Source organism: Salvelinus namaycush, chromosome 37, assembly GCF_016432855.1.
Source record: "Salvelinus namaycush isolate Seneca chromosome 37, SaNama_1.0, whole genome shotgun sequence".
NCBI lineage: Eukaryota > Metazoa > Chordata > Actinopteri > Salmoniformes > Salmonidae > Salvelinus > Salvelinus namaycush.
In genome coordinates this window covers 21,799,190-21,816,154 of record NC_052343.1, presented here as the reverse complement: position 1 = coordinate 21,816,154, position 16,965 = coordinate 21,799,190, and the positions used below count along the sequence as shown (strand labels likewise).

The 16,965-nt window shown below is 43.3% G+C and overlaps 1 protein-coding gene across 1 annotated transcript in view; it reads right to left on the bottom strand.

Moving 5' to 3' along the window:
• Positions 1–16,965, bottom strand: part of LOC120031313 (glutamate receptor ionotropic, kainate 2) — a 284,742-nt gene that overhangs the window by 174,403 nt on the left and 93,374 nt on the right. Inside the window, exons 2-4 of the mRNA XM_038977019.1 lie at positions 16,619–16,786; positions 15,311–15,568; positions 402–583 (exon numbers count right to left, since the gene is read on the bottom strand). Of these exons, the coding sequence (XP_038832947.1) occupies positions 402–583; positions 15,311–15,568; positions 16,619–16,786 (608 nt within the window). The remainder of the gene's footprint in view (positions 1–401; positions 584–15,310; positions 15,569–16,618; positions 16,787–16,965) is intronic.

Here is a 16,965-nt window from a genome sequence, read left to right as displayed (position 1 = left end):
CACATGCCACTAGCTAATGATAGGTGTCCTTGACCTTCATAACCAATCACCAGCTACCACACTGATTAAAAAAGGCAAGCGGGAGAGAGTGAGGGAGAAAGAGTGAGTGCCAGGGTGAGTCATGTTATCTTTAATATTTGATACATCCTGGAAGCAGGAGGAGGAATATGAATGTTTTTAATTGAGTCAGTACAAAGCATCCTCTCTTTCTGTTTCATGTTTAGCTGATATCCTGCATGACTGAAAGGACCTTAGAGGACGTTCCTTCTTTCAAGGAAATGTACAAAAAACATACTTTGCACCCAGTTTGACAAAACTTGTCTGAATTGACTGGGGATTGTGACTTCTCACTCATGCACACACAAACACAGACACACATCACTTCCCCTCCTCATACACACCTGTTTTAGGATGCCGGCAGCCATTTCGTGTCCACAGTCGAAAATGACGTGGAACTCCTTCCCTCTCTTCATCTCCTTGAGGAGAGGCTTTGCGTCCTTGGTGTCCGCTGGCAACTGGCGGATCTTCAAGCGGATGTTGTAGCGAGATGGAGCCTTTATGAGCTCCTGTAACCGAATAAGACCTTGAGAGGAAACACAGAGACAAAAAAGAAAGTGTGTGAGAGGGAATGTATCAATGTACAATACGTATACCATTTTGAATAGGGAAAGGGGGATACCTAGTAGTTGTACAACTGAATGCCTTCAACTGAAATGTGTCTTCTGCATTTAACCCCTCTGAATCAGAGAGGTGCAGGGGGCTGCCTTAATCGACATCCACGGCACCCAGGGAACAACAGGTTAGCTGCCTTGTCCAGGGGCAGAACAACAGATTTTTACCTTGTCAGCTCGGGGATTCAATCCAGCAGCCTTGTGGTTACTGGCCCAACGCTCTAACCACTAGGCTACCTGCCGCCCTGAACATGTCATGTTAATTCCATTTCTGTTGCAAACAGTGCAGGCTCCCCATTTTCCAAGATAAACTACAAATATGTATCTCTGGTAATTGAAGTTTTACTCTGTATTCATTTGACTCCCTTGGTTTTAATTAGTAGTAGATAAGGAAGCTCTATGAATAGATGTCTAATGTCATTCCAATTTTAATGAAATCCATCCATCTGTCAACTTGTCTCGCATCTCTTCCCTCCTCCCTCCCCCCTCCTCCCCCCTCCTCCTCCTCCTCCTCTCCCCTCCTCCTCCTCCTCTCCCTCTTTCTTTCTCTCCCTTCTTTGCACTATTGCACATTTCATTCCACTTCCTCATTTCTTAATATTTGTCTGTATCCCTCCTGTTCTACCTCCACCATCTATGTTTTTCTCAAAGCTCTGTATTTTCTTGCGCCACACTGTATCTTACCAGAGCCAGTACCACAGACCTTGATGCTAGAAGAAAGCGGATCCCAACAGTATGAATTCCCCTTTGAAAAGGAAACCAAAAAGACATCTATCAATACTCCACCTGACTTTTATCATTCATCACTGATACATTGAATTCATGCCAGAGCCCTGCAAAATGACCTCCAGCAGGCCACAAATGTGCATGTGTCTGCTCAAACGGTCAGAAACAGACTCCATGAGGGTGGTATGAGGGCCCGACGTCCACAGGTGGGGGTTGTGCTTACAGCCCAACACCGTGCAGGACATTTGGCATTTGCCAGAGAACACCAAGATTGGCAAATTCGCCACTGGCGCCCTGTGCTCTTCACAGATGAAAGCAGGTTCACACTGAGCACATGAGCACATGTGACAGACGTGACAGAGTCTGGAGACGCCGTGGAGAACGTTCTACTGCCTGCAACATCCTCCAGCATGACCGGTTTGGCGGTGGGTCAGTCATGGTGTGGGGTGGCATTTCTTTGTGGGGCCGCACAGCCCTCCATGTGCTCGCCAGAGGTAGCCTGACTGCCATTAGGTACCGAGATGAGATCCTCAGAGCCCTTGTGAGACCATATGCTGACACATGCACATTTGTGGCCTGCTGGAGGTCATTTTGCAGGGCTCTGGCAGTGCTCCTCCTTGCACAAAGGCGGAGGTAGTGGTCCTGCTGCTGGGTTGTTGCCCTCCTACGGCCTCCTCCACGTCTCCTGATGTACTGGCCTGTCTCCTGGTAGCGCCTCCATGCTCTGGACACTACGCTGACAGACACAGCAAACCTTCTTGCCACAGCTCGCATTGATGTGCCATCCTGGATGAGCTGCACTACCTGAGCCACTTGTGTGGGTTGTAGACTCCGTCTCATGCTACCACTAGATTGAAAGCAGCGCCAGCATTCAAAAGTGACCAAAACATCAGCCAGGAAGCATAGGAACTGAGAAGTGGTCAGTGGTCACCACCTGCAGAATCACTCCTTTATTGGGGGTGTCTTGCTAATTGCCTATAATTTCCACCTTTTGTCTATTCCATTTGCACAACAGCATGTGAAATTTATTGTCAATCAGTGTTGCTTCCTAAGTGGACAGTTTGATTTCACAGAAGTGTGATTGACTTGGAGTTACATTGTGTTGTTTAAGTGTTCCCTTTATTTTTTTGAGCAGTGTATATGGGAACAGCTAGCATATCATTGCGCTAACATCTAAATTCCTACATAGAGATATAGGACAGAGAGCCACTATGGCTGAAGAATTCTTACAAGTGTTTCCAGTCAAGTGCAATCAATAATCTTTTCCCCGGTTCAGTACTGTATAGACCTGCCACAGTAACAGTCACAGTCACAACCATGTAGTTGTTATTCTCTGCAGCCTGCAGCCATACAGGCAGTCCCCAGCTGGTTGGCCCATGGCATTATTTGTTTACTTCCTGTTTCTACTTGAGCGCACAGCACCATGGGACACCAGCGCAGTGAGCTGAGCTCAGCTCACAGCTTGTTGTTGAGTGTTGAGCAGCAGCCAGTTCCCAAGCCTTCATTAAATCACTACAACACTCTGTCGCACACTGATGATGATGCCCCACGGTGGCGCCCTCTCGCACGCTGATGATGCGTCATTGCCCGTGACAAAGTGGACACAGTAGACACAATGGAGGGCTGAGGACCTCGCCCACTGTGGGTCATTATTAACTAACACCACAGAATACATATACGATGAGCCAGAGAGAGGAAACAGTGTAGCTACTGTATGGCTGCAGACTATGGCTGTGACTGAAATAGGCTTCCTATTCCTAGTGCACCTACAGTGCATGTCCTGGTCAAAAGTAGTGCACTACAAAAGGCCTATGAAGAAGACCAGCTGGCCTTCTCAATTTGAACAGAAACCCTTAGTTAGACTTCATTGCACATCAGCTTGTTTCAAAATGTTCATTACCTGACCGTCACAGTTAGTTTAAATAGCTGCTTTGTTGGCGGCCACAAAGGCCCATGGTGATCACAGTGAATGTTAAGCAGATGGAGGCGCTTGTGGAAAGCGGTTGTTCTTAACTTCTCTAGGGTAGGGGGCAGCATTTTCACGTTTGGATGAAAAGCATACCCAAATTCAACTGCCAGTTACTCATCCCCAGGAGATAAGATATGCATATTATTAGTAGATTTGGATAGAAAACACTCTGAAGTTTCTAAAACTGTTTGAATCATGTCTGTGAGTATAACATAACTTATTTAGCAGGCGAAACCCCGAGGACAAACCATTCAGATATATATTTTTTTGAGGTCACTGTCTTTTCAATGTGTTTTCATTGGGAAACCAGATTTCTAAGCGAATTGCTTGCAGTTCCTACGGCTTCCACTAGATGTCAACAGTCTAGAGAAATAGGTTGAGGTTATTCCTTTGTGTAATGAAGAAATACGGCCATCTTGAAGTCGAGGCACTCCAGGTGTCCTGGACAGGCGCTTCAATCAAACAGAAGGCATGCTACATATCGTTTTAATCCTGTATTGAACACATATCATTCCGTCTTCGATTTTATCGATTATTAACGTTAAAAAATACCTAAAGTTGTATTACATAAGTAGTTTGACATTTTTTGGCAAAGTTTACAGGTAACCTTTGAGATATTTTGTCATCACGTTTGAGCAAGTTGGAACCAGTGTTTTTCTGGATCAACGCGCCAAATAAATGGACATTTTGGATATATATCGACGGAATAAATCGAACAAAAGGACCATTTGTGATGTTTATGGGACATATTGGAGTGCCAACAACAGAAGCTCGTCAAAGGTAAGGCATGAATTATATTTTTATTTCTGCGTTTTGTGTCGCGCCTGCAGGGTTGAAATGTTTTCTCTCTTTTGTTTACTATGGTGCTATGCTCAGATAATAGCAACGTATGCTTTTGCTGAAAAGCTTATTTGAATTCTGACATGTTGGCTGGATTCACAACCAGTGTAGCTTTAATTTGGTATCTTTCATGTGTGATTTAATGAAAGTTTGATTTTATAGTAATTTTCATAGTAATTAATTTTAATTTGGCGCTCTGCATTTTCTCAGGCTTTTTGCCAAGTGATACATTAGCATCTTGCCTAACCTCAGATTTTTGGATATAAATATGAACTTTACTGAACAAAAAATACATGTATTGTGTAACATGAAGTCCTATGAGTGTCATCTGATGAAGATTATCAAAGGTTAGTGATTAATCTTATCTCTATTTCTGCTTTTTGTTACTGCTCTCTTTAGCTGGAAAAATGGCTGTCTTTTTCTGTGACTTGGCTCATACCTAACATAATCGTTTGGTGTGCTTTCGTCGTAAAACCTTTTTGAAATCGGACACTTTGGCTGGATTTACAACAAGTGTAGCTTTAAAATGGTGTAAAATACTTGTATGTTTGTGCAATTTCAATTATGGGATTTCTGTTGTTTTGAATTTGGCGCTCTGCAGTTTCACTGGCTGTTGACGAGGTGGGACGCTACCGTCCCACATACCCTAGAGAGGTTAAATCAATTAAAGAGTTATGATCCCGATCTACAATTCTGTCGAAATTTGTAATTCAGACAAAAGTGAACGTGGGGTATGTGAGTGTGTGTGTGTGTGTGTGTGTGTGTGTGTGTGTGTGTGTGTGTGTGTGTGTGTGTGTGTGTGTGTGTGTGTGTGTGTATGTGTGTGATGTTTGAATGTGGTCCGATCTGGCTGGGGTGTTTAGTTTTGCGAGAGCTTTCCACTGCAGGAGCAGTTAGTTAGTTAACATTGGTAAAACCACCCTGACATCTCCGACTGCTGCATTCGCACATCATAAACAACATGTCAGAGTACCTCTTTCTCGTCCTCTCCCTCTTTCTCACACACTTTCCACCTCTCTCTCCCCCGCTCACTCTCCATCACTCTCTCTCTTCCTCTTTCTCTCTCAATCTCTCTTCCTCTCCCCCCTCGCGATCTCTCTCTCCCCTCTCCCTCTCTCTTCCCCCTCTGTCTCTCCACCCTCACCCCCTGTCTATCTCCTCTGCTGTCTCCCGTGCTATTTCTACCTGGCAGATTCACCCCTCTTCACCACCCCAACACTCTGCCTGAGACCACAGCAATCCGGAGAGAGAAATATGGAGAGAGGGAAGTGGTGATCTCTATTGACTGTGTTTAATGCCTTGTGACTGCCTGCTCCAGGATCCATATTTAACTCTGCATGAATATTTCATCCACTCAAAGCGTTTATTAGGGGCCGTCTGGGAGTCTCCTGAGCGTAAAACAGAACAGCCCTGTGATAAATATCCTGTGAAGCGAGGTGAAGACGCACCAGCAGCAACCCTCTCCTCAAGTATTCCGCTCCAAACTTCCTCGAAGAACCGCTCATAGGGTGAGTTTCCATTGCAGATCATCCATCAGAGGTAGAGATGTAGCAGGGTGGGTGGATCTCAATAGTCTTGTGTCCTGACCTTGTCTCTTTTCCTTTGTCTGCACCGATGTCGAACTACATATAGCGTGTATCTCAATAGTCTAATGGTCTCGTTTCCTGTCCTTGTCTCCTTCCCTTTGCTCTAATGTTGAAATACCTTTCTCAATTGTCTAAAATTACATCCTCTCCTCGCCTGTTTTCAGAAGCCACTTTAGCCTATTGTGTGATTCTCCTGGAGGTCTATCTATGGCACAGTGAGTGTTGCATGATGGGAAGCGGGAGGCTGGGAGGAGTGAGTGGAGTAATGGCTGTGTGAGTCACGCGTCTCCCCAACAATCTGCGGGTCAAGGTTAATGTAGCCCTCTCTGCATCGCCAGCCTTATTTATGTTCCATTAAACGTGTTGAACAAATTGAAAAAAGATTAAAACGTGTTTCCGGTCAAAGGTTTTAATAGTCGTTCAGGAATGTGGAAGGATGGAAGGAAAGAATTCCACTTTGTGGGAAATACACACATCCATGCGTCTCCTCTCTGCTCATAAAGTGTGGACCACTTTACTCTATGTATTGAGCTTATAACTGTCATTATAACTGTCATTACAACTGTCATTACAACTGTCATTGTAACTGTCATTGCAACTGTCATTGCAACTGTCATTGCAACTGTCATTACAACTGTCATTGTAACTGTCGTTGCAACTGTCATTGTAACTGTCATTGTAACTGTCATTGTAACTGTCATTGCAACTGTCATTACAACTGTCATTGTAACTGTCATCGTAACTGTCGTTGCAACTGTCATTGTAACTGTCATTGTAACTGTCGTTGCAACTGTCATTACAACTGTCATTGTAATTGTCATTGTAACTGTCATTGCAACTGTCATTACAACTGTCATTGTAACTGTCATTGTAACTGTCGTTGCAACTGTCATTGCAACTGTCATTACTGCTGTCGTTACAACTGTCATTGTAACTGTCATTGTAACTGTCATTGCAACTGTCATTATAACTGTCATTATAACTGTCATTATAACTGTCATTGTAACTGTCATTGTAACTGTCATTGTAACTGTCATTACAACTGTCATTGTAACTGTCATTGCAACTGTCATTACTGCTGTCGTTACAACTGTCATTACAACTGTCATTGTAACTGTCATTGTAACTGTCATTGCAACTGTCATTACAACTGTCATTACAACTGTCATTGTAACTGTCGTTGCAACTGTCGTTACTACTGTCGTTACAACTGTCATTACAACTGTCATTGTAACTGTCATTGTAACTGTCATTGCAACTGTCATTACAACTTTCATTACAACTGTCATTGTAACTGTCGTTGTAACTGTCGTTGCAACTGTCGTTACAACTGTCGTTACAACTGTCGTTACAACTGTCATTACAACCAAGGCCTTAAGGAGTTTTCCCTCAGGGAACACCAATCATTAGACAGACGCAACAGACACTACACCAGAGTGTGCTGCTAACTGATGCTTTCTTCTGTAGCTGCTATGTGTTTGAAGACGGGCGGCCATGTTGTAAGAACACAATGTGGACTCATTAAAGTTAGTTCCCTGGAACATCTGGTCGTCTGTTGCTATGCATGGCGTAGTCGGCACAATAACATCTTGTCGGAGTTCCAAACAGCTGGTGGACTTTAATTAACATTGCATGTCACCAACAACACTGACGTGACAGGTTCAATAAAACAATCTTAAAAGTTTACAAAAACAAATAAATGTGGAAGTAGGCTACACATTCTTTTTTGTCTATTTCTATTTTAAAATTGTTCCTGTTCACTGTAAAAACATCCCATTTTAGGAAGATATCCTTTTAACTACAGTAACTACAGTACTTTGACCCTACTATGAAACATACAGCACTTGAGAGAAAACCAAATAAAACCTCTCCAGACCAACAGAATTCAATGCACAGTAACAGAGAAGCAAAAAGTACAACCAAAGTGATTAAAATCACTTGGAAAATCCAAATGATCACAGCGTTTATGAAAATGGCATTTCGCAAGCTACATCATCACAGCAGTACCTATTATCCCGATGCAGCCAAAGCTGAATTATCATGGCATTTAGTAGAACGACAGTTAGCGGGCCTTTCTAAACAATCTGCAGTGTGGTAGTGGAGCGTATGATGGGAATGGTGCGGCTGGTGTGTGTTTTCACTCACACACATCAAATTGAAACAGATTACTGAAGGGGTCCTGGGACTCCAGAGCCAATCACTTCCACTCAACTTGACTCAGTCTCAAGTACACTTAAATGTCTCTCAGCCTAAGCAAACACACACACACACACACTGCACACACACGCACGGATGGACGCACGCTTGGACGTATGTGCACACACACAAGGAAACACACTCACAACACACAAATAAATAGACTAGCAAATAAGAAATGCCTTTTTTTCAAATGCCAAATCGTTCTGCCAAAAATATAATGAAATAAAACAACCCCTTTTTGATTACAACAAGGCAATCAGCCACTCCTCTGTAAACATTTTGCTACACTGGGGTTTAGGCCGACCTTTCAACTAACACAATTACAAAAAAATGTCAGGCAGATATGGGTCAAAACCTCTCCCATAACAGAATTACACCCATTTGACACAAAGTAAATGACCTTTTCCTCAGAAGAGTCATGCGGTGTACATTTCAATGATGGTTTTTGTTGTGTTGTTTTTTTTAATATATATTGTTTTGTTCTGTCATAAAATGCAACCATAGGAATTCTCGAAGGGATCCTTGCTGACAGCTATATAGAGGAAAACAGAGTGATGGCTATAGAGTGGCTATTCAGTGGTGTTGGATGGAGTGGCTGGTCATTGGGTCGTTAAAACTTTCTTTGCTCTTAGGGACCACCCCTCTAGTATACCACCTCTACGGTTGCAGTCGGAGGATGTTGTCAAGGAAACCGGGCCATAAACATAGAGCCAGGTTGATTAAACTGTCACTCTCTCCCTCCCACCATCAATGAAGGAAGGGAGGCTGGGACTGGGACTGGGGGGAATATTTATAGGAGTAACCACACTATCCCTGCACCATGGTGCATTCCACCGTCTCCATCTCTCCTTCACTACCCAATACAACTCCAGTGTAACATGACTCCCATAACGTTGTGATGTGTGGCTAGGAATACTACCACCACAACAGAGAGTGTAGATGCCATTGCCTTTGTACCATTACAAAGTTGATCTGTTAGAAGAGGGCCATTGTGGGTATTGATTTACTTCTATGCTCTCTGGTTCATGGAGAAACAGCCCAATGAGAAAGCTGTTTCCTGTTCCACTCTGAGGCAACAGCAGTAGGGCAATTGGGGTGTGAATGAAACATGGCTTAGAATAAAGGAGTCCCTTCTGAGAGAATTACATGGCAATATAGGGCTTATCTAATATGTTGGACAATATGTTTTCACACACATAAAAAACAGGCAAAGTAAGCAGGCCTACACATTTTCCTGTTTAATAGAAGATTAATCAATCGCACTCCACACTGCCCTTTCCCACCTGGACAAAAATAACACCTATGTGAGAATGCTGTTCATTGACTACAGCTCAGCGTTCAACACCATAGTGCCCACAAAACTCATCACTAAGATAAGGACTGTGGGACTGAACACCTCCCTCTGCAACTGGATCCTGGACTTCCTGACAGGCCGCCCCCAGGTGGTAAGGGTAGGTAGCCACACGTCAGCCACACTGATCCTCAACACTGGGGCCCCTCAGGGGTGTGTACTTAGGCCCCTCCTGTACTCCCTTTTCACCCACGACTGTGTGGCCAAACATGACTCCAACACCATCATTAAGTTTGCTCACGACACAACAGTGCCTGATCACCGACAACGATGAGCCAGCCTATATGGAGGTCATAGAACTGACAGTGTGGTGCCAGGACAACAACCTCTCCCTCAATGTGAGCAAGACAAAGGAGCTGATCGTGGACTACAGCAAAAGGCGGGCCAAACAGGCCCCGATTAACATCGACGGGGCTGTAGTGGAGCGGGTCGAGAGTTTCAAGTTCCTTGGTGTCCACATCACCAACGAACTATCATGGTCCAAACACACCAAGACAGTTGTGAAGATGGCACGAGACTGAAAAGATTTGACATGGGGCCCCAGATCCTCAAAATGTTCTACAGCTGCACCATTGAGAGTATCCTGACCGGTTGCATCACCGCCTGGTATGGCAACTGCTCGGCATCTGACCGTAAGGCGCTACAGAGGGTAGTGAGTACGTCCCAGTACATCACTGGGGCCAAGCTTCCTGCCATCCAGGACCTATATAATGGGCAGTGTCAGAGGAAAGTCCATAAAATTGTCAGAGACTCCAGTCACCCAAGTCATAGACTGTTTTCTTTGCTACTGCAAGGCAAGCGGTAGCTGAGCACCAAGTCTAGGACCAAAAGGCTCCTTAACAGCTTCTACCCCCAAGCCATAAGACTGCTGAACAATTAATCAAATGGCCACCGGACTATTACATTGACCCCCCCCCCCCCCCCCCCCCACACACACACACGCACATTTGTTTTGTACACTGCTACTACTTGCTGTTTATTATCTATGCATAGTCACTTCACCCCCACCTACATGTACAAATTAAATCAAATCAAATCAAATGTATTTATATAGCCCTTCTTACATCAGCTGATATCTCAAAGTGCTGTACTGAAACCCAGCCTAAAACCCCAAACAGCAAGCAATGCAGGTGTAGAAGCACGGTGGCTAGGAAAAACTCCCTAGAAAGGCCAAAACCTAGGAAGAAACCTAGAGAGGAACCAGGCTATGAGGGGTGGCCAGTCCTCTTCTGGCTGTGCCGGGTGGAGATTATAACAGGACATGGCCAAGATGTTCAAATGTTCATAAATTACCAGCATGGTCAAATAATAATAATCACAGTAGTTGTCGAGGGTGCAGCAAGTCAGCACCTCAGGAGTAAATTACCTATAACCTGTACACTGACTCAGTACCAGTACCCCCTGTATATAGCCTCGTTATTGTTATGTTATTGTGTTACTTTTTATTTTATTTTACTTTAGTTTATTTGGTAAATATTTTATTATCTCTTCTTGAACTACATTGTTGGTTAAGGGCTTGTAAGTAAGCATTTCAAGGTCTACACTTGTTGTATTTGGTGCATGTGACAAATAAAGTATGATTTGATTTGATTGTATTACCTGAATCATTCCAAACATCCCATTCAGGTCTCCTTCCTTCTCATCCTGATATCTTCAACCTTTGGCTCAATGAGCACATGCATTTATTCACTATCTATTGGCTCACCCCGTGTCAACCTGCTACATCCACTAACACCTTCATTAACAGGGTGTTATGGATCAGCCAGAATCAATGCTTCCCCAATGATGCCTATCTCACACTAAGCCCTTCTGAACAAGGGCTGTAGAAAACCTGCAGGGCACACATGTAGTGGGGTAATAATAGTATTATATATACCTCACATGCAACTTGTAATAAGACTATGCATTTAGCCTATTAAAATGTATATCTGACTCCATAAAGATAATTAAAATATAGAAGCAAGCATTAGGCAATAAGTTGACTTTGACTAACAAGAATTAGTCTGAGATTTCTCTATATCAAAGGCAGATATTTAATTAACATTGTACAATGAATGGATTCACATACAAGGAATAAAGTCTACAAGGCAATACTGATGTTAACAAAGCATACTTCTAGGCATATAGATCCTAAGGTTTACTTAGAAGACAAAGCATGAACAAAGAGATGCCTATTAGGCCAGAGGCCTAGAAGCCTAGGAAATGAGAATTGATCATACAACCTTCCTCCATGGACTGGATACAGGATAAGAGAGAGAACAAAGGCATTTCATTCCATTGATAACATCTGAAGGTGTAACTCTTTCAACTCAAAACCAACCACATTGACCAATCAAACGATACCAAGTTTACCACCAGGGTGTCACAGTATTTAAAGGCTTGCGTGGGGGATGAGACCAATGTAAATAAGACATCATTCCTGAGTGGACCATAAAATCCCTTCGCATAGAGTAATTTAGAGTTCACCCTGTACAGATAAACAAGTTACCACAGAGATCATACATACAGTACATGCATACATATGCCTTCAGAGTCATGGACACTATATAATTATTCACACATTTAATAGTCAGCCCTCTGGATACTGTAACAGAGAGATACATTTTGGCCCCTCAGAGGGGGAAGGGCTGACAAGTCCTTGGGCATTGTCCTTTGTGCTTTCCTTGTGTTCCTGGACCATTTACCATGCAGCTCCAGGTGACAGAGAAGACACATCGGGGCTGAGCCGACACACAAATACACACACACAGTAGGGTTGAATATTTTCCCGTTATTTTACAAATGTGCCATTCCGAAAATAAATCACTTTTCTCCCTGGTAACCTGGTATTTCCCGTCAAAACCAGAAGTGTCCTTCAAAAGCATCATAAAGCATATAAATATGTCTGGATTTGATTAGAGCTTTGATCAGCATGAAAATTCAAGCCTGATGCTACCTGAGCCTGATGAGCCATATATTAAATATTGAGTAAATGTCCTTAAGCCATACATTAAGGACATTTAATGAGCCCAAGACCAAAAATTCCCTAAATATTGTGCCATTATCCAATACATATATGATATAGCCTACTGCAGATTATGCACGAAGGAAAAACGTAAAAGCCCATATAAATGTAGCTAGCTATATGCTCTGTTGGGTAAATAAAGTAAACTAGCTCCAGTAGGCTAACCTTTTTCAGTGTGAACTGTATTACTGTACTCATTGTATTATACTGTATTAAATGGACTTGAATTACACACATCGTTCAAACCATGATAAAGCAGAAGGGAATATGCGATTCTGGTGCAGCATATGCAGCCTACTACAAAGTTACAAGTATAGGCTAGCGAATTAGATTTTAATTTTGAAATATATGATGTCTAGCAAGCTGTTCTAGTCTAGCTTTTCTTGCATGGGACTCCAAGAGCTAAGGAGCGTTATTTAAGGAGAGAGGCCAGCGGAGCACAGGTGTGTGCGTATTGCACAAGAGACAGAGGCTATAAGTTAGAAGCTTATTATGCATAATCCATCATTAATTAGCTAAATATAAGGCTAATACTGCATTGATATTCGAGTGATAGGCTGTTTTTAGCTGCAATTATTAAAATAATAACTTTTACAATTAAAAACCAAGGTGACCCCGAAAGCCAGTGCACATGGGTAAATTAGACACGCATTCAGTCTTTATATTAGTGTAGCATAGACTATGCTGCAGCAAATGTAGGCCTACCTATCACTAGAAGAAAAGTTACCATGATGAGATGATAGGTCTACATGTAACGCTCGTCGGAAGAAGTGGACCAAGGTGCAGCGTGGCACGTGTTCATGATTCTTTATTGACTCAGAACACCAAACAAAATAACAAAAGAATAACAAACGTCACGTTCCGTAGGCTTCACAGAGCTAACAAAAACAACATCCCACAACCTAAGGTGGCAAAACAGGCTGCCTAAGTATGAATCCCAATCAGAGACAACGATAGACAGCTGTCCCTGATTGAGAACCATACCCGGCCAAAACATAGAAACATAAAACATAGAATGCCCACCCCACATCACACCCTGACCTAACCAAATAGAGAAATAAAACGGCTCTCTAAGGTCAGGGCGTGACACTACATGCATTGTGATCTGCATTCCATACTGAGATGGGCTGTCTGTCTCTACCCTAAGCATTGATTCATCATGCAGAGGCCGTAGAGAAGCCATATTTAGACATTGCATATTCATTTCAATGCATTGCCTTACTCAATATCTAAAATATGAAGTATTAGGTACAGGATGAACATATTGAAACCTGTAAACTTTCATTTACGCAAAAAGTGGTTTTGGACACTTCTCTGGTTTCTATTTTGTTTTGTTTAGTTGGTTGTAGTTTTTGGGGAAATAGATTTAAACTTAATTAAATTGAAAGCAAAATGGTTTAAGTGATAAAATACTGGCCAATGGAGCCCCAGTGTGTTTCTGAGAGCATGTGAAGACCTGGCAGTGTTGTCCTGAGCCTGGACTAACACACGAACGCACACACACACACACACACATCCTGTTCTGAGGCTGGCTCCCTCCCGACCTCTGGCATATGGCACATGTACCCTGCACGCTGAGACGTTTGCTGCCTGCTGTTGTAACACTGGAACACTGGCCATCTGGGGACGAATGGGGGGGTAGGGCTACAGGGCTACTCTACTGTACAGGACTATAATCATAGTCTATATTACCGGTGAAGGTGGATGGCCTTTTGGGTTTTTTGATATGGTAATTTAGCAGAACAGAACTGTTGACAACGACGGATATACTGTATATTTAGTATATGCGGCCCATCCGAGTATCGAACCCACAGCCCTTATGCTGCCAGGCCAGTACCATGGTCTGTCTACTGTAACTCACTAAGCTGTTGGAATCACTGTGAGAAAAAGTAGGGGTGATGGAAGGTGTGAGATACAGTACATAAGTGATCAGTGACTGAAACTGTTCTGTGGTCATAGACCACTGTGACTGAAACTGTTCTGTGGCCATAGACCACTGCGACTGAAACTGTTCTGTGGTCATAGACCACTGTGACTGAAACTGTTCTGTGGTCATAGACCACTGTGACTGAAACTGTTCTGTGGTCATAGACCACTGCGACTGAAACTGTTCTGTGGTCATAGACCACTGCGACTGAAACTGTTCTGTGGTCATAGACCACTGCGACTGAAACTGTTCTGTGGTCATAGACCACTGTGACTGAAACTGTTCTGTGGTCATAGACCACTGTGACTGAAACTGTTCTGTGGTCATAGACCACTGTGACTGAAACTGTTCTGTGGTCATAGACCACTGCGACTGAAACTGTTCTGTGGTCGTAGACCACTGCGACTGAAACTGTTCTGTGGTCATAGACCACTGCGACTGAGCTTGTTCTGTGGTCATAGACCACTGTGACTGAAACTGTTCTGTGGTCATAGACCACTGTGACTGAAACTGTTCTGTGGTCATAGACCACTGTGACTGAAACTGTTCTGTGGTCATAGACCACTGTGACTGAAACTGTTCTGTGGTCATAGACCACTGCGACTGAAACTGTTCTGTGGTCATAGACCACTGCGACTGAAACTGTTCTGTGGTCATAGACCACTGTGACTGAAACTGTTCTGTGGTCATAGACCACTGTGACTGAACCTGTTCTGTGGTCATAGACCACTGTGACTGAGCCTGTTCTGTGGTCATAGACCACTGTGACTGAAACTGTTCGTGGTCATAGACCACTGTGACTGAAACTGTTCTGTGGTCATAGACCCCTGTGACTGAACCTGTTCTGTGGTCATAGACTACTGTGACTGTGAAGTTATGAGGCACAGAACTGCAATGAGGTGGTTCCAAGCCTGTTCTATTCATTCTATTTATATGCTTTCTAGGCATAGTGGCTGGACAGACAGGATGTGAGCCTTGCTGTGTTGTCGTCATTGATCATGAAGGTGTGAGGTACTGTAAGTGGCCAGGGGTCTTACCTGTGCTGTCATCATAGACAACGGTGACTGTCTTCCACTTGAAGAAGTGAACCAGGTCCAGAATGGCCCGGCTGAGAGAGGAGAAGTCTGGGTAGAGGCTGACGTAGAAGGAGTCCCTGTTGTCAGACACCTGGTGCTTCCATTTGGTCTGGATGTGGGGCACGCCAAGCGCGTTACAGATGGACTGGACCGCATTGGCTGACGAGCTGTGGGATGGCCCGAAGATGGCCGCCACCCCCAGAGATAGTTGGTCGCAGGCTGGGGGAGGAGACAACGTTCAGTTAGTCCTTTATTCAGTGGTTTATTCAGTATTATATGACATGCTGCTGTTAGTTCCTGGAGGATAAATCATGGATTTCCCACTCCACTAGGCAAGCTGTCCGTTCGTATGGTTTTGAATGACCATCATGAAGTATATTTGGAAAGAAGCCAGTGACAGTGTAAAATGTATGAGCAAGATCTATACACAGTAGGCCTGCATAATATATGAAACGATTGGCAACCGTTTGTAACAACAACATTCTGCATTAAATGACTTATTTTGATGAAAGGAGAAAACGCTTCAATCACAGAAAAAGGATATAATGGCCAGTAATCAATAAGACACTTTGGATGCGTATGAAAAAGCACCCTTTTCCCAATAGTGTTCTACTTTTGAACAGACCTTTATGGGGTTGCCCTATGGACGCTGGACAAAAGTAGTGCACTTAAATCGGAAAAAGGGTGCCATTTTAGATGCAGCCTTTGAAATGTCAAGCCTAATGCAACCAGTAAAACTATAGATTATTGCAGTTTATAAACCTGTCTCCAGGGAGACAACCAGCTCTGTGAATTAGTATTACTGCTGAGTCCTTAGCAGAAACCAATCAATTGTCTTGGTTTACGTTTCAACTGCACAGACAATGGATGCATTCCAAACAGCAACCTATTCCCATATAGGGCACTACTTTTGACCAGATTCCTATGGGGCAGCCCGATGAGCCCTAATCAAAAGTAGTGCACTATAAAGCCTAAAGGGAATAGGTTGCCATTTGAGATGCGGCAATACTCTTTCTACGCCTGATTATAATTGTCCCAATCCAACCAATGAACTACGCATGAGCCCACATTCACTGGGTGGGTGGAAATGCACTAACAATGCTAAATAAGATAGGAGAGTCACACAAATAGCAAGCAAACGTCAGATGAATATTTGTATATTTTAACACTTGAATATTGAATATCTATTAATATTGTTGCAGGAGACCAGCACCAGTCATGATTCTGGGTGTGAATGCAGCTTTCTGAATTGTATTCATAACACTTGACCTTTTCTGGAGGCTTCGAAGCTGTCGTAGATGTTTATCCGCTGGATGTCGTATGTTAACGTTGTGTTTGGCAGTAGGGTTCTGTTCCTGTTGATTGTATTTAGAGCAAATTTAAAGGCTAGTTCCTCGGCACCCGACGGCCCCGACTCAATGGACTCAAATATTCCTCCTGAAAACAAGAGACAGTTGGTTAGTACAGTAATTGAACAACGTGGTTGATGAAATCACATTAATGTTGAGAGGATTGTTCTTGACTCATTACATATACACTTGTGTGTGATTATCCTGTTCTGTCTTTTACTCATAATTCAACAATCTCCTAATTTAAATAGAAAGGTTAATCAAATA